Here is a 26,390-nt window from a genome sequence, read left to right as displayed (position 1 = left end):
GGAAAAGCAAACCGAATAGCTATATTAAGCACAGTCCTTTAAATGAACTACACAATTTATGCAAATAACCCTGTATCAGCGCTGTAAACACGTGAAATCAACATTTTAATGTGACATTGAAAAACTACTTGCTCAGCCCTATCAATGATGGTCAAACAGGATTTTAAAGTGTCCATTTCCCCTCCCGGTAGTGTTGTTACTAGGCCTTGTTATGTTTGCGGTTTCACAATTTGAAATTGAAGACATAAGAAATTATGGTATGTAAAATGTCAAGGGCAAAATGCTGTTTAAGGGATTGGAGCGTTGGCTGAATTCTCATTTGCACAATGCCGTAAGTGTAGATATGTGCCAGGGAAGACTGAGGAACTGGTGTGGGTTCAGAGAATCAGAACAGACACAAATGGGTTAGCAGGCAGACATTCACAACCAAGTAGACATATTTCATCAGATCTTTATTTTCCAGCAAAAAAAAAAAAAAAAAAAAAGAAATTGGCATGTTTCCATTTACAGATGACTGCATTCAAAACACAAAGGAGTAAGGATTTTTTTCTTTTAAACATACCGTGGCATTAAATAATTACAATAAAAAAATCCACTCTTTAGAGATCAATTTCAAATGTTATTAGGAGACAACAACAACAAAAAAAATCAGAACAGTTATAACCAAATGTATTATCATAGCTTCTAGGACTAGTATACATGATTAATGAGTTAGAAACCTACGCGCATCTTTCAGTTCCACCTGCTGTTCAAACTCTGGATTTACCCAGAGGGCCTGCAACCAGGAGCAGGGTGCATCTTTACCAGCGCACTGCACAGTGCCGTCTTTGCGGAAGAGTGTGAATCGAAAGTACTGTATCTCAACAGTTTTGGAAAAAATTATCAAGGGACAAAATTTTTTTTTAATTCTGGCTACATCTACAACAATGGGGGGGGGGGAGAAAGAGGTGAAAACTGGGACTAGTTATGAGTTGTAATAAAGCTTGCAGACAGACAAGTAAAGCCCTTTCCAACACTAGATGAAATGCATTTTTTTTGGCGCTCTTGGAATGTAAAATCGAATCAAACTGAATATTCTTTGACAGGAAGAAACTGGTGTACCGACATTTCATGATTGTTGTGGACTGTGTTTGTGTACATGTGCTGTATGCCAGGTACAATGGAGAAAGCAGGGCGTGGTTATAATACGACATATGACAGACATACGTTTTAACCTGCAGTACACAGTGGCAGTTCCCACTCTTGATAGAAGTTTGACATCAGAACTTCACCTGCTGCACCCCCCCAACTCAAGACACACCTTACTCCTATTTTAGGAGGAGATGGAGAGCACCCACATAAACTGCTCGTCCGCCTCTGTTCTCTCGTGGATACTTTACCATCCATTTTAACAGTCTGATAAATTCCCTCTCTGTGTGGATAAAAGTGTGAGCTAGCATCCTATACACTCTCCGCTTCAAAACAACTTATCAAAACCCCTCTTCATTTGAACCTTTTTAATCTTAAAAGCAACAACCACAATTTTGCTTTATTCCTTTTCTTTACACAGGCATAACTTTGGGCCAAATGCATCAGAACATCCACAGTAACCTTCAATGGCCTTAAGAAAAGCTTGTTTACAGCATGCCTCCCTCTCACTCATAATCTTATAAGCCTACAGAAGACACAAGAGGAGAAGAGTTCTGTCATTTTGAAAACGGGGAGATGGCGGCAAACAGGGGCTTGGAAAGGTATTGAATGAGCCTTGGAAACGTATTGGCTTTTCGGGCTTTTTCTCACCACGCTGAAGTGTTAACCACATCTGCCGCAGTGTTCACAGGGTCACCAGTATGCAAGTGAAATGAGGTAACACACCAGGCCGAGCCAAATGCAGAACTTGTCACACGGGGTACACACAGCCCCAAACAGCAAGGAGATCCTGGGGGTGGGGGGGCTGGGCACCACTGGCAGAGGTATGGTTTTGGAGGAGATTGATAAGCTTGGATGCTAGAGAATGTTCAGCCTCACTTTTCAGAGCGACTCCGTTCAACGTGGTTCCTACACTTCCTTTTAACGACCTCAGAAGCCTCCCCCGTCTGCCCAAACGCTCAGGGGGGGGGCTTGCGCGCCCCCGTCACTCGAAATCAAAAATGTGCTGCCAGGAAATGAGGTCACAGGATGTGATTTGGAGCCGACTCGCCCACCAACGAGGAGCACGCGGGTTTACTCATCCTCCAACGAGGAGGCCCGCAAAGACACTGCGGGAAATTTCCCACCGGTGAGTCACCAGGGGCCCCTCCCTCACACACACACGAGCGTGCCCAACGCAACAGAGCCCTCGTTTTACTGCCTGCTAGCACTCCTTCACCATCACCATCACCGTGAAGAATACCGCGTACTGATTCATTTTCATCTGTCACACCGCACTGAAAAATACTTTTTCTTTATTCCATGACATACAAACATAACAAACAGTCCCCTACATTATGGAAAAAAAAAAAAAACAACAACAATGGAATCAATGAAAAGATCAAAGGGAAAAAAAGTTGCTTGTGTTATAATATAGATATATAAAAAATACACTCACATTACATTCAGGAAAGTTTCAGCGATCCTTGCATTCTAGAACTGTAAGGCAGCGCGTTCTAACCTACTGGGCCCGCCGGGCTCCTCCCACTTCTCAGAGGCCTGGGCCCCGCGGAGCGGCGCTACTGAGCACGTGCAGGAGAACCTCGCGCAACCAGCCGCCGAGTGCGAGGGGTTAATTTTCGACAATTTAACTTTAGACAGTGAAAAATAAAAAAAGACACTAGCAAATTAAAACTAAACAAAACAGGCTTTTTCTTTTAAACACATAATTATGAGAAAGCCAATCCATTTTTCTTCCTCAATGTTACTCCCAGAAGAGACGTGTGTCATCTGGGGGGGGGGGGGGGGGAGGGGAGGGGAGGGGGTGGGGGAAGAGACCATACAGCCTTTCAATGCAAGAGATATGTGGTCATTCGCACAATTCCTGAAACACACAGACACGAAGGAGCTACCTCAACTCTAATCAAACTACGTGGGCTACACAACCGTTTAGTGTTTGGATTATCGGTAGTTGGTTAATACTGTGTGTAGAAGCTGTCTGGGGAGGAGAAATGGCCAGAGGTGTGGCTGGGGCCTTAAGTTAGTGTCTGCTGCACTACGGAATGGCGAAGGGTTTGTTTCAGCTCAGTAAAGCCAGTCTCTACTTGTTGTATTCGTCACCGCTGCTGTCCCAGACCATGACAATGATTGTGTTCTGCTGATCTCGACGGAGATGGGAGTTTCTCCCTGTGGATTTTCACGGCTGAGAGATGCGAGTTAGAGACAGCCAATAGGAGAGGAGGGGCGGGGCTGGACGAGGACGGGAAGGCGGGGCAGGGCGGGGCGGCGGGAGGAGGGACTGGGGGAGGTGGGTGAGGCGCTAACCAGATCCAAGATTCCAGTCCTTCAGTCCTTTCTCACTTTCCTGCTTCTGGGAGACCTTCTCAAGACATCATCTTCCTGCTTCTGCAAAAGGGAGAACACAAGAAATATCAATGCTGGTTTCCAGGCTCATGGTACACCACCATTTAAAAAATTCATTGTCCAAAAACCACCAGCACTTCCATTCATACAGTACTGACTATCATATATATATTTTTCAGATTGAAACTATTAATGATGTTAATTACTAGAGCAATATCTTAACACATGGGAAATACCCCTGTACTCAAACATGGTACTGTTACACACAAACTTTTTACATCCCCCCCAATTACACCACTCCTACTGCCCACAAACTCCACGCCAGGCTCCAGCTAAAACCCCCTACAACTGTCTGTCTATCTGCTCTGCCCCTGGCGGCTGGTGCGTTAGCTACAGTGCCGAGCTGAGGAGCAGCACCGCGGCGGTGAGGAAAATGAACGGGCAGAGGGACGCAGGGTTTCACACACGCCCGCCATCTCGGGGTTCGTTCAGTTCTGGAATGTGCCAAACCCACGTTTTCACTTTCAGAGCTCATGAGCTCAGCCACCTCTGGAGGATGGCATTCCGATGGGGCTGCACTGTCAGCGCTGACTGTGACTCTTACAAGCTGCAGCTGGCCCAACGGTTGGCCGGCTTCGTATCACATGACGCAGGAACGTTTTTCTTCGTACAAATCCTTCCTCTCGGAGCGCGCCCACAGCGGGGCGTGCCGACACGAGCCGTCTCTCACCTCGTCGGATCCGTCCTCCTCATCCTCCTCCGCGTCCTCCTCCTTGGCCACAGGCTCCTCCGGGCCGTCCTCTCCATCGCTCTTCTGCTCCTCTGCTGAAGAGGAGAACCCTTTAGAACACTGCAATGGCTTACGCGCACGCACAACAAAACGACTCACCAGCCTGCGTCAAAACTCAACGCACTATTCACCGGTGTGCCTCAACTCAAAATTCTACTGGTTGCCATTTCGCTTCACTCAACACAACCCCATAGTACGTGCGGTGGTATGTTTTAGTGGCCGTATTTAAATAAAGTTCCTTTTTAACTACGAGAGTAACAATTCATCGTTTCACATCAATGCATCGATTCAAAAATGGTGGTTCAAATAACCACAGCATTTGCCAAACGTATTTGCAAAGCCCTATGACCGTACACTGTGGGGAAAGACTGCAACCACAGAGCTGCCAAATTGGACAATTTCACACCTGACCGGACTCATTTATTTCCACTGCACCAGAAATGACTTTTTTGACATGCGCCTATATTGTAGACTACTGTTTCTCCTGAAAATACTGGAGTATTTGAACATTTTAAAAACGGAATGAATATAATGGTCTTCATTCATCCAAAACTGATTGAATCAGGTTCTGCAGTCGTATTTGGTCATTGAACAGTTTTCTGGAGAATCACTCTCACTGGCACACGCTGTGTACTGAATTGTATCCTGGCAAAATCCAAGACGTTTTTCCACATATGGAGTTGTTATTAAAGAATCAATATGCTGCCATTGTACATTCCGAGGTTTACGTCCCCGGAGAATGTACCGGAGGCCGAAGTGTGCGCCAAGATGGGTCTCTCACAGCCCCTTAAGTTTAAAATGTATTTTATTTCTATTTATCCTATTTCTATTTATCTATTTATTTAGGAAGTGAAGTCCCAGTGAGATACAAGATCTCTTTGACAAGGAAGACCAGGCCAGGACAATAGCAGCAATAAAATCTGCAGTGCATCACACACAAAGACACAAGGGGACACGCAGTACATGCTAAAAAGTGCTTGAATGAAACAAATACAGCATGTTTCCAATGGAGACCCAGTCTACAGAAAATGAAGTTTGGTAACACAGATTTAAATTCATCAGGAAAAAACCAGAGTACCTAAACGGATTAGTGGGAAGACCTCGAAAGCATACAGCTCTTCAAACAGGTCAAGTTCAGTGCTGCCAGTTGATAAGTCGAGCTCCAACTGGCACAAAGAAAGCTAATGGTAGCTAGCGAGCTGTGAGCGCTTCAGACTCGTACTCTGGGTTTACTTCACAGTACTCAAAACTGGGCCAAGAGCCCAGCACATCATGATGCTGTATTTCAACCTGATAGCTGATTGATTGATGTCACTGATTGGCTTGAGATTCCGCTCACATGGTGTCCCAGGTCTAAGACAGTCTCTGATTGGTGGGGAGGAATGAAAGCCAACAGTACTGCTTGCCTCGAAGGCCAGATCTGAGTATCCCTAGCGTAAACACTTAAACAGTTAAAAATTATTTGTTTGACCGTTTACAGCTGTATGAAAAAGAACGGTGTTCTTACCTTGTTTCTCCTCTTCCTCCTTGCCCTCCTCTGCCTCTTCCTCAGGCTTCTCATCACCCTCACCCTCTCCCTCCTCTTCCTCCTCCTCCTCCTTCACATCGGGTTGGGGCTCGTCAGTCTTCTTGTAATCCGCGGCCTCTGGCTTCTTCTGCAAAGAGACGACCGTGACCATGTCAAATTCTAGCCTTGACAGCGGTCATTCTGAGCGACCCTTCGGTAGTCTACGTTTTGACTGCGCTTGTGGTCATAGCCCATAAACGCAAGACAAAGGAAATATTTTAGTTTCTCAGAGGCATATACATATCCTTGCATCTATGAATGCGTTTGGCAAAAAAAAATAACAAAAGAACTCCAGCACTAGGCTAGTTTGATTAATTTAACCCATGAACAGTGATAACATGTCCACCCTTCATCTGGTTGAAACAGCGCTGCTCGTTAACCCAATGAAAGAGCGGTTTTACATCAATTGTAATTATATCAAACTACTGTTAAATAAACTTAAGAGGGAGCACCTTTCGAACACACAGATGATATTAAAACCAAAGCTGGTTTCAAAAGTGGCTTCAAAACAAGCAATGTGAGACGCAGGGGAGAATTGTGGGTCAGGAGCCTTGCTTGAGATGCAGGGGAGAATTGTGGGTAAGGAGCCTTGCTTACCTTGCCAGTGCAGCAGAAGACGACGATGAGGACGACAGGCAGTGCCACGGTCAGCACGTACACCACCCACAGCCAGGGCCTCTCCTCCGCGGCCGTCATCATCTGATTCACCAGGCCAGGCTGCGGATGACAGAGCAGACTCGATTAATCAACCCTGCACAGTCAAACCCCTCGATTCACAATGCACAATCCACCCTGCAGGCAAACCACACCGTCCTGATTCTCCTGAACCCTGCGCAACCCATCCCATTCAGAACAATCAAACCCTGCACAATCAAATCGATCCAAAACAATCAAACCCAGCCCAGCTCACCTGGTACAGGACAATCAAACCCAGCACAATCCACCCAATTCAGAACAATAAAACCCTACACAATCCACCTGACACAGAACTATCAAACTCTACACAATCCACCTGAGCCAGAAAAATCAAACAGCACAATGCACCCAGAACAATAAAACCCTGTGCAATCCACTCGATCCAGAAACATCAATCAAGCCCTACAAATCCAATAAACCCAAAACAACATCTCAATCCCGAAATAACTTGAATGCTTGTAATAGCGATGTCGGCAGCGGGAATTCCCCAAAGCCTCCCTGCTGAAGGTCATCGGTGCGGTCTCTGCAGCTGGAGCCTCTCTCCCTCACGCAGCTCTGCTGATTAAAATCCACTCAGAGATCTGTCAGGTCCATGAGCCTGGACTCACTGGCTCAAACGAATCAGGCTGTCCGCACGCTTCAGTGGCCCTGTGGTAGCTGGGCTCTGGCCTTTACTGCAGGACACACCTCAACATCATAAACACACCAATAACCAGGACTGCATAAGTGCTGCGCAAGTACAAGAGCATGGCAAAAAGACCAAAATGTTCTTGTCATAATGTCATAATCTACTTTTAGATACGCTTTTCGTTAGGACATAAAACGTCCCCACATTTTAGGCCTAATTTTTAATAGGCTACTTGCATGCTAGCAATAAGGAACGGTCACTGGACAGAGCAGACACAGGGTTTCAGGCCCAGAGTGTTCAGCACACAGCTGTCCCCCGGTGCTCAGTAAGAGTGCTCAGTGAGACGGCGGGCGTGCGCTGGGGGAGCACGGCGGTCAGCGGCACTCGAGGCTCGGAGGCGCAGAGCGAGCAGGACGCCGCTTCGGTGGCGTAACGAGCCTCCTCAGAGAGTCACGCTCGCTGTGTGCCGGGGGGGGGGAGGGCTGGGGGGGGCCTTTAATCCCAGCACGCCAAAAATGCCAGGAATCTGGCCGGGGGAGAAAAGGCGCGGATGTAGCGGGAGTCTAATGAAAGGCTAGCCGAGCCGGTAAGCGCCAGTGAGCCCCGGCAGCAGGCTGAGCCGCGCACTGGGGGGGGGGGGAGAAGGGGGAGGGGGGGATGCAGGCTTGCTGGGGGGGAGGGGGGGCGCTGTTGGTCACCGGCCTGCCACGCCCTCATCAGCGCCAGTCAAAGTCCCAGCTGCCCCTGGGACAGAAGAGTGACGCTGCACGAACATGCAGGAGCCAATCGTGAAGTCCATTAAGAGACTTGGGTCACTCAGAGCCAGCAGTGGCTGTTAGAAGCAGGGAGGTTTGGAGATACAGAGATGAGGTGCTCCTTCGACAGCAGCATGTTATGTGTCGCACACAAGCCCCTCCCAGTTGATGCTGGTTGCCATGGCTGCACTGGACCCTTTCCAGGCAGTCTCCACGACAGTAAACACAGAGTAAATGCAAAGACTTTACACATTTTCCCAATATGAAGACTCCAACCCCACTACACACTCTCCATCAACAATATATATTCAAGCACAATTGCAACCCGCAACCTTCTGAACACAAACTCGTTGCGTAAATAAATTCCCCAGGCCAGGGGAATAAACCGAGACAAAACAGGAGCGCAAGCTTATAACTTAAGTGCCAATGGTAAATGGTGCATGTTAACTTTTAAACAGCGTTTCCTCTTAATAATCGCTTTGAATAAATCACGGATTAAACCTCAACATTAATCAGTATAGCCAAAGGCGTGACAGCTGCGATTCGTTTTAAGGCTGCTCCTAAAAGATTTAGCTAATCATCAAAACCAAAACGATTTAAACGCACGCCGTGACTGCTGGATTATAGCAGAGCTGCAAATTGTGGTAAAAAAAAACAAAAAAAAACAAAGCCATTAATTCCAGCTTTGAAATACAACATGAAACTCAACAATATGTGCAAGTGCACGGATAGACCCATCTGTTGATTAACCCTCTAAGGTGTACGGTCACAAATATGGGATTAGAATGTTCTTAACTGAACATTCTAATGCTGATGTAACAATCACTACTGGTCATTGAAAACAATGGAATTCTGGAACACTGACTTAAAAAAAAAAAAAAACATTCTAAACCTTCAAAGGGTTAATACTCATCCTTTAGAAAGCCAAGACAGTTAGAGATGTCCCAGAGGGAAGGAGAAAGACAAAAGGGGACGGAGGCTGAGAGAGGAAGGGGAGGGAGAGAGAGAGAGAGCGGGCCGGGGACGAGCGAGCGGGGACGGAGTGCGCTCACCTCAGCGGCGCCCTCTGCCGCCTTCTTCAGGCCCCAGCCGTCGTTGGCCCAGCGCTCGGCCACGCTGCGGTCCGAGCTGATGAAGAAGTTGTCGAAGAAGATGTCGGAGGACATGGACCAGAGCTCCAGCCCCACGGCATTGAAGGGGCTCATGCGGAACGGGTGCAGGTCCTCGAAGAAATCCGGGTTCGGGACCTTCCTGGGCTTCCACACCCCCTACGAGTCAGGACGGAAGAGGGTTTAATGACAGACGGACACACGTACGCGCACGCATGCACGCACACACACACATTACTCCTGCACAGACCTAGCGATAGCAGTAGTATAAATAGAGGTTGAGGTAATGACTATGCCTGTCAGTCTACGTGCTCTCCCACTGGGTGTGTGTACCTCGGGTTGGTGATACAGACAGAGTCAAAGCCAAATGCACATGAACTGAGAGAAGATATGAGCTAAGCTGGTTTACTCAGCTTATACCACAGCACACTACTACAAATAAACATAAAATTTAACAGCACACTTAAATACTGCCGTCTAGTCAGAATGAACACATTTTCCCGTTTTACATCAGCGTTACATGATTCAATGTCTGTCCAAACAGTGTCTGACAAGGTGAAGACAAGAAAAAAGGACTGAGGATGAGGTGTTTGGAAATCCTCAAATTTAGAATGGCTGTAGTTCAAACCATGGACAGGACAGAAGTTAAGAAATTCTAATTATCCAGTCTAGCGAAGTAAGAATGGATGGTAATTACATTTATAAACATTTGTAGGGCAGTTACACCCTTAGTTAACCTCGAGCTAAAATTACAAGCCAATAGAAAAATCAAAACACGGCTGCAGCTCATGGCCAAAAAAAAAGACACTTGAGAATTCCAAATAAATGTACATATTTATATTCATCATCACATGTGGTTTGATAGTTAGGGGTTGGGCAGCAGTTGCCATGGTACCTGGTAGTTGGGGTTGTCAATCATGGGAGGCTTCCACTTGCCCTTGTAGTTGGGGTTGTCAATCATGGGCCGTTCCCAAGCACCACACCCAGGGGCGGTCTCACACTTGGGGTTAGGAACCTGGGGAGCCTCCCACTCCCCATCCATGTCCTCATCCCTGAGAGAGAGAGAGAGACCGAGAGAGAGAGACAGAGAGAAAGAAAGAAAGAGAGAGAGAGAGAGAGAGAGAGGGGGAGAAAGAAAGAGAGAGAGAGGAGAGAGAGAATGAAAATGCACCATGAGACAGCAGTTCCACAGGACTACAATCATCCTCTAGCTTTCCACAGCAGCCGGTCCCAGACAGAGCCTGGAACATCTCCACATAAACCTTCCCCGGGGAACACGGGGGAATCGAATTATGCCACAGAATTGGGAAACGTGAAATCACATCAGGCTCTGTGTTCCGGGATCTGGTGTTCCAGCCATCAAAAACAGGGAAAAAAAACTACTTATGTCCAATACCCAGAGGCTCTCATTAAAGCAGAGATGTGTAACAAAATTGTAAGATTTTACAAGGAGGGGCAACGAAGAGAAAGGCCTTCGTGGCAAACGGAATTTACCACGAAACACAAACAGTATTTCAGCAATTCCAACTAGGAATCACACAGACGCGGCGTCGCGCGAGTGCCTTCAGACGACCCATCGCGGAGGTGTGGCGGGAGAGGTGTACTGACCAGTCGTCGGGCTTGAGGGCGTCGGGGTCGGAGGTGTACTCCGGCTCGTCGTCCAGCCAACCGTCGGGCTTCACGGCGTCCTCGTCCGGAATCTTGGCGGGGGCGTCTTCATCCCTATGGGTGGGGCGGGGGGGGGGGGGGAGGGGGCACACAGTGGTCACTCAAACTTACACATAACGGTAGCTTCGCATTTCTTGGAAGACCCTGGAAGGTTTTCAGGGCATCTCGAAGGGGGGCGGACACGCGACAGAGGCGGGCGGGCTCACCAGTCCTCGGGCTTGACCGCCTCGGGGTCCTGGATCTTGGGCCTCTCGTCCCAGTCCTCCGGCTTGTGGTCGTCGGGGTCCTCGATCTCGGCCGCGGGGTTCACCGGGGGGGTCACGTCGGTCAGCAGGTTCCCGCTGTTGATGACCGTTTGGTCGACCAGGATCTCGAAGCTGTTGTCCGGGTTCAGCACTGCAGGAAGAACATCGACAGAGAGAGTCGCCACCGTGCTTCTGCAAGCAAGGCTATGCATCCCGGGCAGCCTGGACTATGGGCATGAAATATTCTCACTGGACTCTACAGAGGCAGCATCACCAAAAACAAAGGGGTCCAGGGCCACACAGCCCGTCTCATTTAGTCTGGGTCTATCCTGGGTCTAGCCCGGTCTGTAGAGACACATCCAGGAGCCCCCCAGGTGGGCACAGGTGAGGTACAGCGGGCGGCTCCCCTACCCAGCGTGTACAGGTGCGTCTTCTTGTCCGTGTAGTAGGTGCGCAGGTCGGCGTCGGGCTTCTTGGCGTGCTTCTCCTCGTACTCGCCCGTTTTGGGGTTCTTGTGGCGGAAGATGAAGTGCAGCTTGTAGTCCTCTCCGCACTTGTCGGGCCCGAACATGATGCTGTAGGGCGTCTTGTCCACAAACTGATCCTGCAAAGGGAAGGGGGGGGGGGGGGGGGGGGGGGGACTTCCGTTAATCACTCTGCGCCCCTCCCTTCCTGAAACCTGTCAGAAAACTGGATTGTTCCACCACCGAGTGCGAGGCTCTCTCTCAAACAGTACGTCTTTCAAAACCTGAAATCAACCGGACATCTTCTGAAACTGGCCCTTTGGCTCTGGCCCTTTCATTACCCGTGGAAGCTCTCCCACGCAGAAACACAAAACACAGCATTCTCCCGAGTCCCACACAAAAGGATGTTAATACAAGCTTGCACGTATCTGTGCCGAGCACAAAGCTTTGCTGTGTCTTTAAGGTCTTATGTAACGGAGTCTAAAATATGCATGGTGGGGGTCGAGGGGGGGGGCACTTACATTTCAGCAGTTACGCAAAGTTTTGGATTTGCATCACAACTCAGGACTACGGTACAAATGCACAGGCTCCTGCACAACCTGCAAGGACTACAATACCCAACAGGCACTGCAGCCCCTCAAGACTTCAAATTCTGCTCAGTCGTGCACTTCAGACTGACTGCCAAGACATGGTTTGGGCCGAGTCCAGTCTGAGCTGTTTTGTGGGAAAGTAAAACTGCATTTTTGTGTTCTGACAGCTGTCGTTTCGCCGAAAACCGGTCTGTCAGTTCGCCGGAGACGTTAGCGACGGGAGAAGCCTAGCGCCACACGCTAGCGGAGAGCCCGCGACGCGCTCTTAGCTTCTCTCTCGCCGAGGAGCCGAAGCGGCCGCACTCAGGAAAGCTGGGACGCCGCGCGGAGCAGACGCGTCTTATCCAACAGGACAGACTAAACCCACGCGGGGGCGGACACCGTGCCCGGCGGCCTTGGGGCCCGAAGGCCGTCCTGCCCGTGCCACGCCCCGTTCCTGCAGACGGGATGGATGCCCCGCATTCCTCGCCTCGGACCGCAGAGCCTGCCAGCGCTTTTATTAGCCGCCGTCGCTACACACCCGAGGGGCGTGTGGCATCTGCAACGCAAAACTACCCGCAGCTCCGCCTGCACCCGTATCTGCGCGTGTACAGAAACCCTTGAGTGGGAGCAGCGTAAGACTAGTTGTGTAAACAACAGAAAATACCAGTTCTCTTTCCCGGTGTGCATTTACCCTAGATAACGACATTTTATGTTTACACAACTCTGGGTCTTTATCCAAACACAGACAGTCTTGTAGAAGAGATACAGAAGCAGGTAGCTTTGTTGCTCCAACAGGTACAGATAAAGATATTGCACTACCCTACAGTAACTAGGATAGAACTAACCCTTTAGTAGTTGTAGCATGAGCTCCGCTTTGAGATTTAGCAATGGGTTCTGCACACATTTTGGCATCAAAGGGGTTGGACTGTAACACTTCATTATATGCTAAATGAATAGCCTATAGCATGGATACTCAAATCTGGACCTCAAATCCAAATCCAGCCCTGGTTTTCTTTTCCCCCAGGTAATTAACTGAACAATGATGCCGCAGACTCACCAGGTCGAGGTCAGGCGTCTGGGAGAGAAGCTTGACGTAGGCCCCGCCGCAGTCGATACCCGTCTGGAAGTTTACTTCATACCTGTGGAGGAAGAGTGGAGAGAGCGACTTTCATACTGCACTTCAGGGCTGTGCCAACGTGCAGCAGTCACTCCTAACTGCCATAGGAAGGGCAGTCATAAAGAGTAATCACGCTTTAATGTGGGGCAGTTAAAAAGGTGCACATGGTGGCGTGATAAGGGGCAGTTTTGAGGAGGGGCAGTTGCGAGAGCACTTACTGGATAATAAGGGGCTTTGTGTCGAAGACAAAGGGCCTGAGCAGGTGGGCAGAGATAGCGTGGTGCTTCGCGCGCGACTTCAGGACCAGGCCCTTGTCTCCGGGGAGTTTGGAGTCCTTCAGCTCCTCCACTTCCCATTTCCCTGCAGGAAGTGACACGTAAATCATACTGCGCTACGTCACAGCGCACTTCCTCACCAGGGCCAAGGACAGGCCTCAAACACAGAACATAGGGGACACGATTCAGGTGAGATAATGCGAACCCCTGTGATATGTTTACTTCATTTAACCTTCATTAACCAGGTAGGTGAAATGAGAACTGGATTCTCTTTAGCCGTGAGGACCTGGAGAATCATAGCGATATGTCCAGCTCGTCACACAACTTGCATATAAACGGTCTGTGTGAGAACGCATCTATCTGCTTTTCACCGTATGTACTCAGATAACCAGTCTGGGGGAGGATCTGGGCCTTACCGTCATATTTGGCGATTTCTTCATCGATATCTTCCTTCTTGGCTTTAGACAGGACCCATCTGAAATGACATTTCCTTGTGAGAAAACACTACACTACCTCTCGAAAGGTTAACACGTTTTTATCTATATTATTATTACACTTTATTTTAGAGGTTATATAAAATGGTGTATTCAGTCCTATTACATCATTGCTTGTCTTTTTCCCTCTGATAAGCGCTTTCTGCAGAAATAAAAACCCTTATAATTGGATGTAGGGTGAAATGCTTCCCTGACTGGATTGTCTCTTTATTACAAGACAAACGTGGATTTTTTTTTTCTCCTCAACCCACCACTTCCGGCCAAAGTAGCAACCCCAAACATGGAAGCATATTCCCTATATATCCAAACTGTGACTATGCACAGTAAAACGTTCAGTGTTAAATCAACTCTTAAGGGTCCACTAAGGCCAGAATTGAATTAACACTGGACATTTTACTGTGCGCTTTTGTCAAACAGAATTGGTCTTAATCCTTAAACAGGCAGAAAGAAAAAAAAAACCTCTTGAGAAACTGGGATATAAATTTAGCAGCTCAACACAGCACAGCACAGTTTACTCTAGCTGTGCTCATGACTTCCTCTGAAATCTCACCCATCGAGCGTTCCCCTGTCGAAAGACTCGGCGAAGTAGTGATCTCCCATCGGCTCAGGTGCTTTGTAGGTCACCTAACGAGAGGGAAACGGTAGGAACAGTGACACAAATGCCATCTACACATCCCCTGTCTACAAGATGGTAATCTGTGAAGAGGGTGTAGCGGATTAAAGTGTGGGTATGGGTTCACGTGCAGTTATCACTCACTTTTGGGGCGGGCGGCGGGCTGGGGGGCTTCTCCTCCTCCCCCTCGTCCACTTCATCGCCCTCGTCTCCCACCTCGTCTCCCATGGCGTCCAGGTCGTCCTCCACGTCTAGGTCATCTCCCTCGTCCTGAGCCCGTACCAGAGCCAGAGACCAGGCCAGGGCCAGGAGGAGCAGGCACACTCTCCACTTCAGCTCCATCGTCTGGGGGGGGGGGGGAGAGAGGGAGAGGAGGCCGAACGGCAGGCATGAGCGGGGAGGGCCTGGAGCGCTCTCTCCTGCACGCTTGGATCTGCGCGACTGTCTCAGGTCCAGTCACTTCCCATCCTCACTGCCCTGTCTGCTCCCTGCACACCCAAACCGCCCCACACCCCCACCCCCCCCTCCTGGTACAAGACATGTTATTAGCCACGGCCCCTGCTGTCAACCGTCTCCATGACAACACAGACCCAGGGATATGCTGCCTCAGCCTGTTTCTCTAATGAGATTAAACCCCATGAGATTACCATCTCCACACACACACACACACACACACTCACAATATATGCCTCACAGACCATTTCTTTAATAAGACTGAACCTCGGGAGATTACCATTGCCACAGACACACACACAGACACAGCCTGTCTGGAAGCATTAGGTGCCAGCCGATGGAAGTAGAGGACATGTTATCAGAGAGATGAGGCACTGTTCTGGCACTGCACACTCATTGGCTGCGGAGGGCCATTGGGCACACCCTCAAAGAATTCCGCCTGAGAACTGGCCGTCGCCTCCTGGACAGGGGCCGCCTTTAATGCAGACAGCGCGGAGGAACCGCAACAAAGACTCATTACTCAACCGCGCTCGTGCACCCTGTGTGTGTGTGTGTGTGTGTGTGTGTGTGTGTGTATTTTCATTTCCTGAGGCGTTCTTGAAGGAAATTCAATAAGATATCAGTGAACGCCACCGTGGACCCAGGAGTCGCCAGCTGAAAAACCCTCAGCACAAGAGCAGAGCTTGTCCCAAAACCCTCTGTATCACAGTCAGCGATGGCAAGTATTTAATAAAAAAAACCAACAGAACAGTTTGGTTACATCATAATTTGTCTGGCCATTCTGATTGGTGGTTGCTTGTCAGCAGACCTGCTCAGAGCATGGCAGGCATTAGAATGGGTTACTGAAGTGCCCTCAGGACCAGATTGGGCGCATAAATTATTTTCAGGGACTTTGCAATATTCCTGACACCTCATATTAGCTGCATCAAGAACTTGAGCTCTCTTTTTTTTAAAAATATTTGATGTAAATGGGAACCAGCTTAATTCTATCATACGCACGCTATTTTGAGTTAAGCCTTGCATTTTTACGATACGTCTCTACTCTTAAGCTACTGTCTCTAGGACCCTCTGAGAATGTGCCAAAGGGCCAGTGGTTCCACATCTAGATTTGGGGGATTGGGGGGGACGCTCCCTCCGCCTGTCCTGCAGCAGAACAGGACCACGCCCTGGGGAGACAGCAAGCGCCTACAGCTTGAGTGTGTGTGCGCGAATGCGCGTGCGGGAGTGAGCGAGTGTGTGGGCGGTGGGTCTGGCATTTTTCCTTCGGGCACGCTCTAATTTTGAAACCAATGAAAAAAGCCAAATGACTGGTGTAAGAGCTGGCAGACTGGGAGCTTTGTCATTGTGCCGTGTCACATGTTTCCAACGGCGTTTGCGCTCGGCGGCTGGTGGGTCTCCATGAATGATGGCTGCTCCTGCTCCCCGAGTGCAGGCACTACCAGCAGGACTTCAGTGTGCACCTAATAGCTGAGCCCCTGAAACACCGCTCTTCTTGTTGAACAGGCATCTCTTCTCCTCTCAGGCACAATGCAGTACATTTGCCTCGCCACTAGATGGCGAAAAGGCTCTTGCAGAGGATTGACTTAAGCAGTCGCAGCCCCTGAATCACATTTGTTGTTTACTCGTTTTACCTTACAAATTGATCTGGCAGAGAAAATGCAAACCGAGAATGCAAACCAGCAGTTGTGATGACTTGGGCGTTCACAACACAAAAATATTAATCTCGCCTGAACCAATCAGCGCTTGGCTTTAAATAGCTATGCACCGACTGCTCCAAACCAGTGAGTGAGTCACTGACCATGAATGGCACCCATCCTATGAGTTCATGAAGGTCCATTCCCAAATCAATTACCAGAGTAGACATGGGGTGGGGCTGAAATATTGTGGCACGTAAATGGCTCAGCACCTGGGCACAGACGTGCTGGCACCACGCTACGACGTTTGCGCCCGCCAAGGCGCCAACAGGGCAGGGGGCGGTGAAAGTGACGAGGGTGACCTGCACCGGCCTCGCCGGGTCAGAAACGTCACTACGCAACAAACGGTCCTCAGCTCGTACGCGGAGCGCACACACCGGTGGCGGTCGGAAAAAAAAATGCTCCGCAGCCGGCTCAGAGACCGGACGACCCGCGAAGATAACCCCCAAAACAGGAAAAGGGACACCCTCTACTGCACAATTACCATCCCCCTACTGCCCCAACTGCGATACAACCAAACAAAGCAATGTGTCCCATCATTTTAAAAAGGTGAATTTTGGGATTACAAATCCTTATCTTTCGTGCTCATGCAAGTCTTATTTTAATACTAACTGCATCGTTTCATTTACCACTCTGCTTCAATTAAATGATCAGTAGCACCATGATATTTGTTATGCTAATCCAGGCACTTATATTTGAATGGGGGGTAGGGATTTCAGACCAACCCTGGCAACCTCTGATTGACTGGCAACATCTGATGACCGCTGTACTTCAGAGAAGCTTTCATCTCTCGGTACAGACCTGGCGACGAACGCCTCCAGACCGTCCAATCACACACAGCCAAACACACTGCAAATGTCTCATTCAAACACCGGTGTGTGTGTGTACAGTACAAAGATGAATTTAAGGCAAATATTTGCATAAAATACAGAAAGATCTTGCGACAAAGCAGCACATGGCTAGACCCCATTTGGCGGTATGCAAAATGGGTGATAAAACAGTGAGAATTTGAATATGTCATGTTGGTTTGGGAATGAGCGAAATTCAAAGCCATGTGGATTCTGAGCCTTTATCTCTATATCTCCATCTCTGCTCTTAGCCCAGAGGGATGGGTGGGGCCAGGGTGCACACTAATACTAGGGGGTGCTGTAGCTGCAATCTACAAGCCAGTCTGGGGGGGGAGGGAGGGAGCGGGGGGCGGCAGTGCCTGGGTGCTACTTCACTTCACAAACACAAGAGTAATTTATAAAGCAGCTTAGATGTGACAGTAAGCAATGTAATGCAAGCAAGTCACTCTGGATACGAGCTTGCTAAATGCTAGAACTAATGCAATGATGGTCCTTATGGTAATAACAAGACTTCAGCTTGGTTCGATATCCTGCATAATTGTTAACACAATTGTCACTATTAGCATGACTGTACTAGATAATGATATTAATATTGTACATTTATGAGTGATAGCTGTGGTTTGGTGATATACATGAAACACTGGTGGCCACCTACGGCACAGAGTCCTTCTACCGCATTTGAACAGCCAGAATAGTCCAGATGTAATCAGTACTGGCGGAAGATGCCACCCACGTTTTGTTATGGCAATTACAGTCCATAAACATCACTATTACTCTGGATATTGTTAAGCAAATAATGACAGCTCTATCTGCAAACACAACAAGGATCCTTTCCGAGAAAAGACAAACTATTAAGGTTCTGCTGCGAGTTCCAGTTTGTACATAATCGGTAAAAATGTACAGGTAAAAGGTCACCGACGCTTTCACGCAACACCCACTAACATCCAAGGGTGTAGGGAACAAAAACGTACAGCTTGGGAAAGCAAATAGCTAACCATTTAACCACACGAGTCAATATGCGAACTCACTTCCTGTCTCGTCGTGGCACGTTACAAAAATCCCATTCCCAGAGAAAAATAATATCTCAAATAAAATGTTCCGAATTATCTTCGGTTTTTAATAGATTACCCATATATGTCCCAATGCTGAATAAACTTGAGAAAAAAAACGAACACTAAAATCGTTGAATGACCTTTAGTTATAGGCGTACTCCACTATCAATAGCAACCACACGAGGGCTTTCATGTTCTCCGTGTATTAATACTGAAAACAGGTCTGACTTCATTGTGCTTAACTGGTCATACTGGACTGACACAGGCGGAGAACTCGAAAACGTTGGCCATGTTGCAACTCCCAATGCCGTGTTCCTTCTACATGTGGATTCACGTTCTAACTATACTATCAAACTAGTAGCGGACGTGACCCTGCAAAAAAACTACTGTTAGTAAAGTCGACACAACTTAATCTAGTACAAGGATGTTGGAAATATGTCAGATGCTCGCTAAACACGCGGTATGACGTTTTCAATAATGTTTTTCTGACCAGCCATCTCAGTTCCGAGACAAAACGAACTAGCATGCTCGCTGGCCAAGCAAAGGCCTCCCTGTGCGTGTAGAGAACCTTGCGTTAATGTAATTAGCTAGCAACCTCACAAGCTAGTGCTAGCTGCAACTATTTAAACAAGTGATCTGAATACAAATACTGATACAGAATAACAAATAGCGAGATAACATGTAATTTAACTTTGCTAATTAAATGTGAATGTATCAGTTAGCTAGCTAGCTTGAGATTTTAAAATAGTTCGTTCATCATTCGTTGTAATTAGCTAGCAAGCGTCATGGTGTTTAGAGCTAGCAAGCTCAACAGAGTGTTGATTTCCAATGAATCAATTTACAATGCATTAAATATCAATATTTGTAGAATATTGCATAAGCTAACAAATAAACCGAGTACAATTAAACCTTGCTGGGTAGTTAGCTAGCTATATGTTGCGTTGTTGTCCGGGGGTCGATCAATTTGACATGACACCGTAATCTGCTGACAAAACTGCCTCGGACCATGCAGCCTTTCAAATCGCTTCAAATATTTTCCACGTTTTCATAAATTGATCACTATGAATTATGTTAAACGTGTTGCATGAATGTTTCAATATAAACCTAGTAAATATGCTGTATTACAATTAGTATTATATCTCGGTCTTTTCTTACCTCCAATCTTCAGATATAACCACCTGGAACTACTGCGCGGTCACGTGTGACTTGGGACGAAGAACTCTGACATTGTAGCTCCTCCTTCCTTTCTCGCTGATTGGCTACTGTCTTAAAGGTAGGACTGATTTTCAGAAACATGGCATTTTTTATTGCGGGTTCTTTATGTCCATCACAGTAAGCGGTCTCCGCCTCCGACCTGAACCTCGTGGACGGCCCCGATTGGTTTAACAGCAGCAGGAAGCGAACTCTGATTGGTGTGTTTGTGAAACGTGCGGCACTAGTATTTCAAGAGGAAGCAGGGAAAAAATGCCTGATGGTGGCACTGGCAACAGGTTGCGCTTCATTGGTAGCTTAAACATGCATTTTCCGGTGTTTATATTTGGAAATCGTCGACATACGAAGATAAACTAACGTTAAATAGCAAATTGGCTCATACATGTGCTGGCTACAAATATTTTGAGACAGGAGTAAGGAACAGTTGTTGATTAAATCCTAGTTATAGCTAGCAGCAAGTTAATTCGATTTTAAATTATTTACCGAATTATACTTTAATGGGTTACTCAAAACTTTACGGAATAGGTGATAAATGTTGCTTGCTCACTTTTAACTGTTGAAGTGATATCGAACCAGCCACAGTAAAATCTGGATTTATGATGCTGATACTGGCAGGAAAGTTCCAGAAACACTCGAAGTGCGGGTTTACGATGGCTAATCTGCTACCAATGGAACCGTGCTGTTCCAATTTAATGACGTTAATGTCAATGATACACACCACGGTTTTGACGTCAACGTCAATTTTTTTTTTTTTACTGTTTTCAATGTTGTTTTAATTGGTTTATGAAGTTTTTACTGGTACGTAAACGAACGAAGCCAAGAGGCGTTTGTACCGGAGTGGAGCGCGCGCGCTCTGCGGTTATGCAAGGAATGCGCCGTTAAAATACTTGTGACCAGGCCATGCACCACCAACACTGTCCAGTGTCTAGTAAATAAAATGTACCGAGGCTCTAGATTCCGATTTATAATGGGACATTTGCATGCATTGTTAAAATTCCGAAATGCATTTCTGCTTGACATCAATCGACTTAAAAAAAGACTTATACTTAAACATCTCACTGATTTGTTTGGTTTTATTACAAGTCACAGATTGGAATAGAAGGTAACATTAAATAGAGTTTATCTAAATGATACAAAATACAACACACAGTAAATAGTAATGCATTCCAGTGTAATTCACACCAGATATTTATCGCAGAGGGGAGAAAAGCATACCTCTAAGTCACCTTCAGCATCAACCCCTAGCTACAGAACATCTACAGTATTTCTGCAGCTACACGTTTTGGCACAAGCCCTGAATTTCTGCCTCTCCCTCTCTCTCTCTCACACACACACACACACACACACTTTGACACTCTCAGATTAAAAAATTTAATGTACATTTATTCTGTGAATAAATCACTGTACAAACCGATGAATGGTCAAGCAGGTTTTTCTTTTGATGAAAGCGTAGCACACACAACAGTAAGAGTATGCCGATTATGTTGTGCACTATGCTTAAAAGCGCTTGGATCCTTGGCAGGCCCGAGGCCTGTCAGTCCAGCTTTCCTTTGGAATTGCATGGTTCCCTTGTGTGATAATTTAGGGGTACGTGATCCGCTAGGCTAAGAATCCAAAGGGTTAGACCATAGGTTTCTGACGGGGAAAATAATTCACTGCCTCCTCTTGCCCACGATCTTCAACTTAGTAGACAGGACAGAGTCCGAGAGAGACAGTCATGTCCCCGATCAGATGTGTCCAACTAGACCAGACAGCAGGAGGATTTTTATGTCGCATATATGTCGATAGGGAGGTTCAGTCTCCTAGCATCCATCAGCCTGTTACTGAGCACTGCTTGACAGCTGTCAGTCGTGCCTGAGGCCATGTCATCTTTGGGGGCGGAGTCTTCAGTTTCAGGCCTTTGCACTTTCAAAAAGGCATTGAGGGAATTTCCAACCGTAAGGTGCTTGGAAAATAATATGGACATGTTATATGGACCCCCACAAGGGGGAAATCCCACTGCCCTGCCACGTCTCTGCTAGCTCTGATCTGTGTCCACCTGACTGACAAAAGTAGGTCCTTTCCTGATGTGTCCAAAGCTGCAGAATGCTATTAGGGCACCCTTCAACGGCATTACACCCTCTCATAACATCCTACCTGATCGTCGGGTACTCCCTCATCGTCAATATGGCTGAGCGTTTAAGCTAGGTTTCCCAGAACCCCACAAACAGCGTGTACTCTAAGCATACAACTGCAGATGAATATTAATAGCTGTCACATAACCAGGATTTTAACATGGAAGCTCACAACCTGACCTCTTAGCTTCCCAAATGCAAATGTGCCCCTTCCCAGGAGAAAGACAAGCAGTGATGCACTTACTTTTTTCAATATAAAAAAAACTCCTGACTTGTGGCAAGGAACACAGATGTTAAATTCCTTTAAAGGGAACTTAACTGGCTTTGACGAGCCACAGCTTCCTGTCTTCAGAGGGGTCAGGGGTCAGGTGACCATGCGGTACCGGCAGCACTTCTCATGGCGAGACCTGGTCAACAAACATGGGGGGGGCAGAGCAGCTCTGAAGCCTGGCTGCCTGCTCTCAACCTTCCCATTATGACTCCCGCCTCCAACATGCACCATAGCAACTGTTCACGATCCTCAGGATGGCCGTGTCATGTGGTAGTAACCCATGGCGAGTCTTCAGCTAACTCCGGCTAAAAAGGCTTGGAGACGAGCCACAACCCCCTTCCACCAGGGTCATGTGATCACATGCGCGTGGGCGGGCCGTTTGGATATGGGGTTTAGTGGACTGAGAAGATGAACAACAGCCCCATGCACAGGCATAACTTTGAACAGAGAATCAAAGAAGCTGTGTGCTGAACAGACATCATAGCTGCACACCCCTGACTGCCCAAAACCTGTGAAATGGATTCACCCCCCACACAGATTTCAGGCTGAATGTGGAACTAAATTTGCATACGATTTCATATTGCACTTCTGCTCTTGGTTGTCATTTATACAGTGTGGAACATTCTAGATTTTACCCCCAAAAGCCAAAATCACAGAACCAAGTTAATTATGCCCATAACCAAAATTAAAAGTCTAATTACAATAATAATTATGAAAGCATGGTGAGACAGAAACAGAATCAAAGATTTTTCCATTTCCTAAAGCTATTGCAGAGGTCTTTATCTTGTTCAGAGATCTCCATGACTGAATCTGGAGGCTTCACATCTCTGAAACATCACACTGCGTCCTGTCTGCTTAATGTCACATTAAGGCAAATTTCTAGCTGAACAAAAACAGCATTTACACAAATGGTGATATCAAACTAAGATCTGTTGGAAATTAATAACCAAAGTGTTTCAAAAGGTTACCATAAAAAAAACTTTTTTTCTCAAGAGCTACACTCCTCATCTACCCACTGAGAGATAATTATTATTCAAGATCTATCCTGGTAGTGGAAATTTATATTACCACAGACTTTATATACATACACACATATATATATACGCTGTAGACATAATTACATTTATATGTGTGTACACCTACACATGTATATCTGCATAATTATTTCACTCTCATAAATACCGATTATAATTTGGCAAAACCAGGACTTAAAAAAAAAAAAATGGTCTGACATTATTTAACAATTCATAAAATGTTTCCATTTTCAAAGGCGATGCAATTATTTCATGGCCAGTGGGTATATCTGCAGCTAAGTCCATTCAAAAGCAGCACTTTTCTTTAATTTATTACAGGGCAAGACGATCCAGCAAGCCCATCAACAATCACCAGTGTAATTACAATTACTAAAACATAAACGTATATACACATAAGTACAGTTTAAAAACACAGCCTTGCACGTCCTCCACATGCCGGAGTAGCTCTTCGAGAGTTCAGCTGGTATTTCCAAATTATCTTGTTATACCAGTGTCTTGCCAGCAGATGGGGTGCTCACACCACATAAAAAGAAACTAGTCCTTTGAGTTTCTGCAAAGGCCCCAGTCCTTTGCTGAACGGTCAAGTGAGTGTAGAAATATACTGAGGCCAGGTGCCATTCATTCTGCCTTTTTAATGAATATCTGAAACAGACAAGCACAAACAAATGCACTTTTTAAGTTCACGGATAACAAACAGTTCAGTGTGCAAAAAACACAAAAACACACACACACACATACACACTCTCTCTTTCTCTCTCTCTTTCTCTTTCTGTCTCTCTCTTTCACACACACACACACACACACACGTTGGCAAATAAGAATAGGTGAGCAATTAAGACAATTATTTCGCGACCTGTTTCGTGTGTACCATTGATATTTAGAATTCACATTCATTTTGTGCAGAAAATGAGATGGACGAGTGGGCTGTAAGCCGTTGCATAATATTGTGGCAAAGAGCACTTAAATACAGAATAGAGTTAATGAGCATGAACTACACAGGATTTGAGTTTCACGAATAAGGTGCTCTTGTTGGTGCCAAACCACTGAGCACTACAATTCCACATCTAACCGACACTACTAATGTGACCGCATACATGGATGATAACATGGTAACAGTCACAGCCCTGGTGGAACAGGGGACTGTACACTAATGGGTGGAAATTACCATATAAATCCTTGTATGTGGAATCCAAGGCTGCATAAACCAGGCACTAATGACACTGTGCAGGTCTCACCTGAATCCTAGCCGGAAACAGAGTATAGGCCTAGCATGATGGCTGATTTTATTTTTAGTTTTATTTTCCGTGGGGGTGCTATAATTGGCCACTGGCATCAGTAATGTGAAGTGTGCCTGCAGCCATGCAAACAGGAATCGCCTCATTTATTCTCTAAGGAAGGCAGACAGAGAAATACACACATGCGCGCGCACACACGCATACGCTCACACACACGCACACACACACCAACACATAGACACATTTGCACACACACGCCCACACACAGGCACACACGCATGCTCTCACACACACCCGCTCACACACACACACGCTCACACACACACATACACACACAGGCGCGCTCTCACACACGCATGCTCTCACACACACACACACTCTACACAGACGGATCCTGGAGAGCACGTACCTCGCTGAGGATGACCCAGACAGGCGAGTCCGTTAGCACCGATAGCCGCAGGGCCTCCAGCGGCCCGAACGTGGGGTCCACCTCCCCCTCCGCTATGCCATTCTGGAATGTTCCTGAAAGAGAGCCACAAGGCAGAGTGTACATGAGTCCCACATATGTACTGATGTGAAGAGCATGAAGAGCTCTTACCACGAGACACGAACACACACACACACACACACACACACACACACATAAACAGACATGGAAACGGACACACACACACACACACATACACAGACATGGACACGGACACACTTACACACATATACACATAAACAGACATGGAAACGGACACACACACACACACATACACAGACATGGACACGGACACACTCACACACATATACACATACACAGACATGGACACGGACACACACACACACATACACATACACACAAGGATACAGACACGGACACACACATATGACAAAGCAGCCATGAGCCTGTCACACATAATAACAGCGCCTTTAAAAAAGATAGTCAGCGCACATGCAAAAGCAGAAACATCTTCTTTAGTTTCTCTGTGTATTCTTAAAAAACCACCACAGCAAAGAGCACAGAAAAATAGTGGTCCACCACTCCTCTCCTGAGCTTCTGTTACTCCCATCTGCCAGCAGGGGGTGCTAGTCGCCCCCCCCCAGCCCATGTGATTCTTCTGTTTCCAGGTAATGGAGAGCACCTGTATGGAGTCGTTTTAAGAAGCTCTGGCTGGCTTCTTCATGTTTCTTCCTAACATCTGGATCACATGGCCCTGGCTATGATCCTGCCTACTTTGGATGTCGAGTTAGTTTCGTATGGATGTGCAGGAACCTAACAGTGACTCTGTCTCGGCTCCGATTGCGTTGTGCACTTGTCAGACTATGCAACGGCTTGACTGTCACATCCTGTGTTTAAAAATAACACGCAATTGCTCACTGCTCAAGGGGGAGCCAATGCAACACGATACAAAATATCACCGCTAATTCCTGTCACATGGTACACAGCCTAACGCCTGTGATGAGTAATTCCATCATAATGAGAAGACCTTAATGACACAATATCACACGTAAGATATTGTTTTCCTGCATTCATCCACAAGCGTCAGACGTAGACAGCCACAACAGGCGTCCTGGTTACAGGGTACAGGGTCACCCTTCAGAACAGCGGTAGGACAGGTGAAACTGGCACACATCAGCTGTGCTTTTGCCCAGGAGGGGGGAGATGCTGTTATTTACCCACTCAGTACACCAAGGCGGCAGAAAAGCATTCAGCTTTACAGTCAGGTGGGATAAATGCTCGCTCGCCTGTTCAATGCTACACGGACACAGATACAGGAGTCACCACTGCACAGTGTAGCCACAATCCTAACGGTGTTGCTTGAATATGTAGAGTATAACAAATCAAAATATTAATAATACTCGTAACATTACCATAAAGCTCTGCAACCTGTTTTTTAAGGGTGTTGTAGTGTATTTTGGAGGATACAACTGCGCAGATAAGAAAGCCAACATGAAGATTTGCACACAAGGCTTTGCCAAACAGAGAGCAAATGCCAGACAGTTTAACGATCTGGCCGTCCGACA

General features: G+C 47.0%; 2 protein-coding genes across 4 annotated transcripts in view; both read right to left on the bottom strand.

Annotated features, from left to right (window-relative positions):
• Window positions 1-435: 435 nt before the first annotated feature.
• On the bottom strand, window positions 436-19,817 carry canx (calnexin). Of its 3 annotated transcripts, XM_035409046.1 has the most exons (16): window positions 19,667-19,817; window positions 14,609-14,809; window positions 14,402-14,475; window positions 13,774-13,832; window positions 13,301-13,442; window positions 13,023-13,104; window positions 11,341-11,533; window positions 10,891-11,080; window positions 10,625-10,738; window positions 9,912-10,068; window positions 8,960-9,175; window positions 6,426-6,545; window positions 5,769-5,916; window positions 4,202-4,296; window positions 3,433-3,513; window positions 436-2,898 (listed from the first exon to the last, which is right to left on the bottom strand). In XM_035409046.1, exons 2-15 carry the CDS (start codon window positions 14,804-14,806, stop codon window positions 3,454-3,456), a joined length of 1,848 nt encoding a protein of 615 aa, XP_035264937.1. In that variant the 5' UTR covers window positions 14,807-14,809; window positions 19,667-19,817; the 3' UTR covers window positions 436-2,898; window positions 3,433-3,453. The 3 variants fall into 3 exon arrangements, with proteins under 3 accessions (XP_035264937.1, XP_035264936.1, XP_035264938.1); XM_035409045.1 differs by lacking the exon at window positions 436-2,898 and having other exon boundaries at window positions 3,024-3,513; XM_035409047.1 differs by lacking the exon at window positions 436-2,898 and having other exon boundaries at window positions 3,024-3,513; window positions 4,202-4,293.
• Window positions 19,818-20,778: 961 nt separating this feature from the next.
• The window catches only part of mgat4b (alpha-1,3-mannosyl-glycoprotein 4-beta-N-acetylglucosaminyltransferase B), a 96,655-nt gene continuing 91,043 nt past the window's right edge, over window positions 20,779-26,390 (bottom strand). The window contains exons 14-15 of the mRNA XM_035409048.1: window positions 24,787-24,899; window positions 20,779-23,784 (exon numbers count right to left, since the gene is read on the bottom strand). Of these exons, the coding sequence (XP_035264939.1) occupies window positions 23,761-23,784; window positions 24,787-24,899 (137 nt within the window). The 3' untranslated portion in view covers window positions 20,779-23,760. The remainder of the gene's footprint in view (window positions 23,785-24,786; window positions 24,900-26,390) is intronic.

The sequence above is a fragment of the Anguilla anguilla genome, chromosome 3, assembly GCF_013347855.1.
Source record: "Anguilla anguilla isolate fAngAng1 chromosome 3, fAngAng1.pri, whole genome shotgun sequence".
In the NCBI taxonomy this organism is placed as follows: Eukaryota; Metazoa; Chordata; class Actinopteri; order Anguilliformes; family Anguillidae; genus Anguilla; species Anguilla anguilla.
The sequence above is the reverse complement of the archived record's forward strand: the minus strand, read 5'-3'. Positions and strand labels throughout refer to the sequence as shown.

What these genes read in the sequence shown, in the direction of transcription:
- canx (XM_035409046.1), bottom strand. Translation starts at nt 14,806, where the DNA reads ATGGAGCTGAAGTGGAGAGTGTGCCTGCTCCTCCTGGCCCTGGCCTGG. An exon ending in GCCCTCAAGCCCGACGACTG is followed by an intron (nt 10,069 to 10,624) that starts GTCAGTACACCT and finishes TCTCTCTCTCAG; the next exon opens with GGATGAGGACATGGATGGGG. An exon ending in TTGACAACCCCAACTACCAG is followed by an intron (nt 9,176 to 9,911) that starts GTACCATGGCAA and finishes CCTGACTCGTAG; the next exon opens with GGGGTGTGGAAGCCCAGGAA.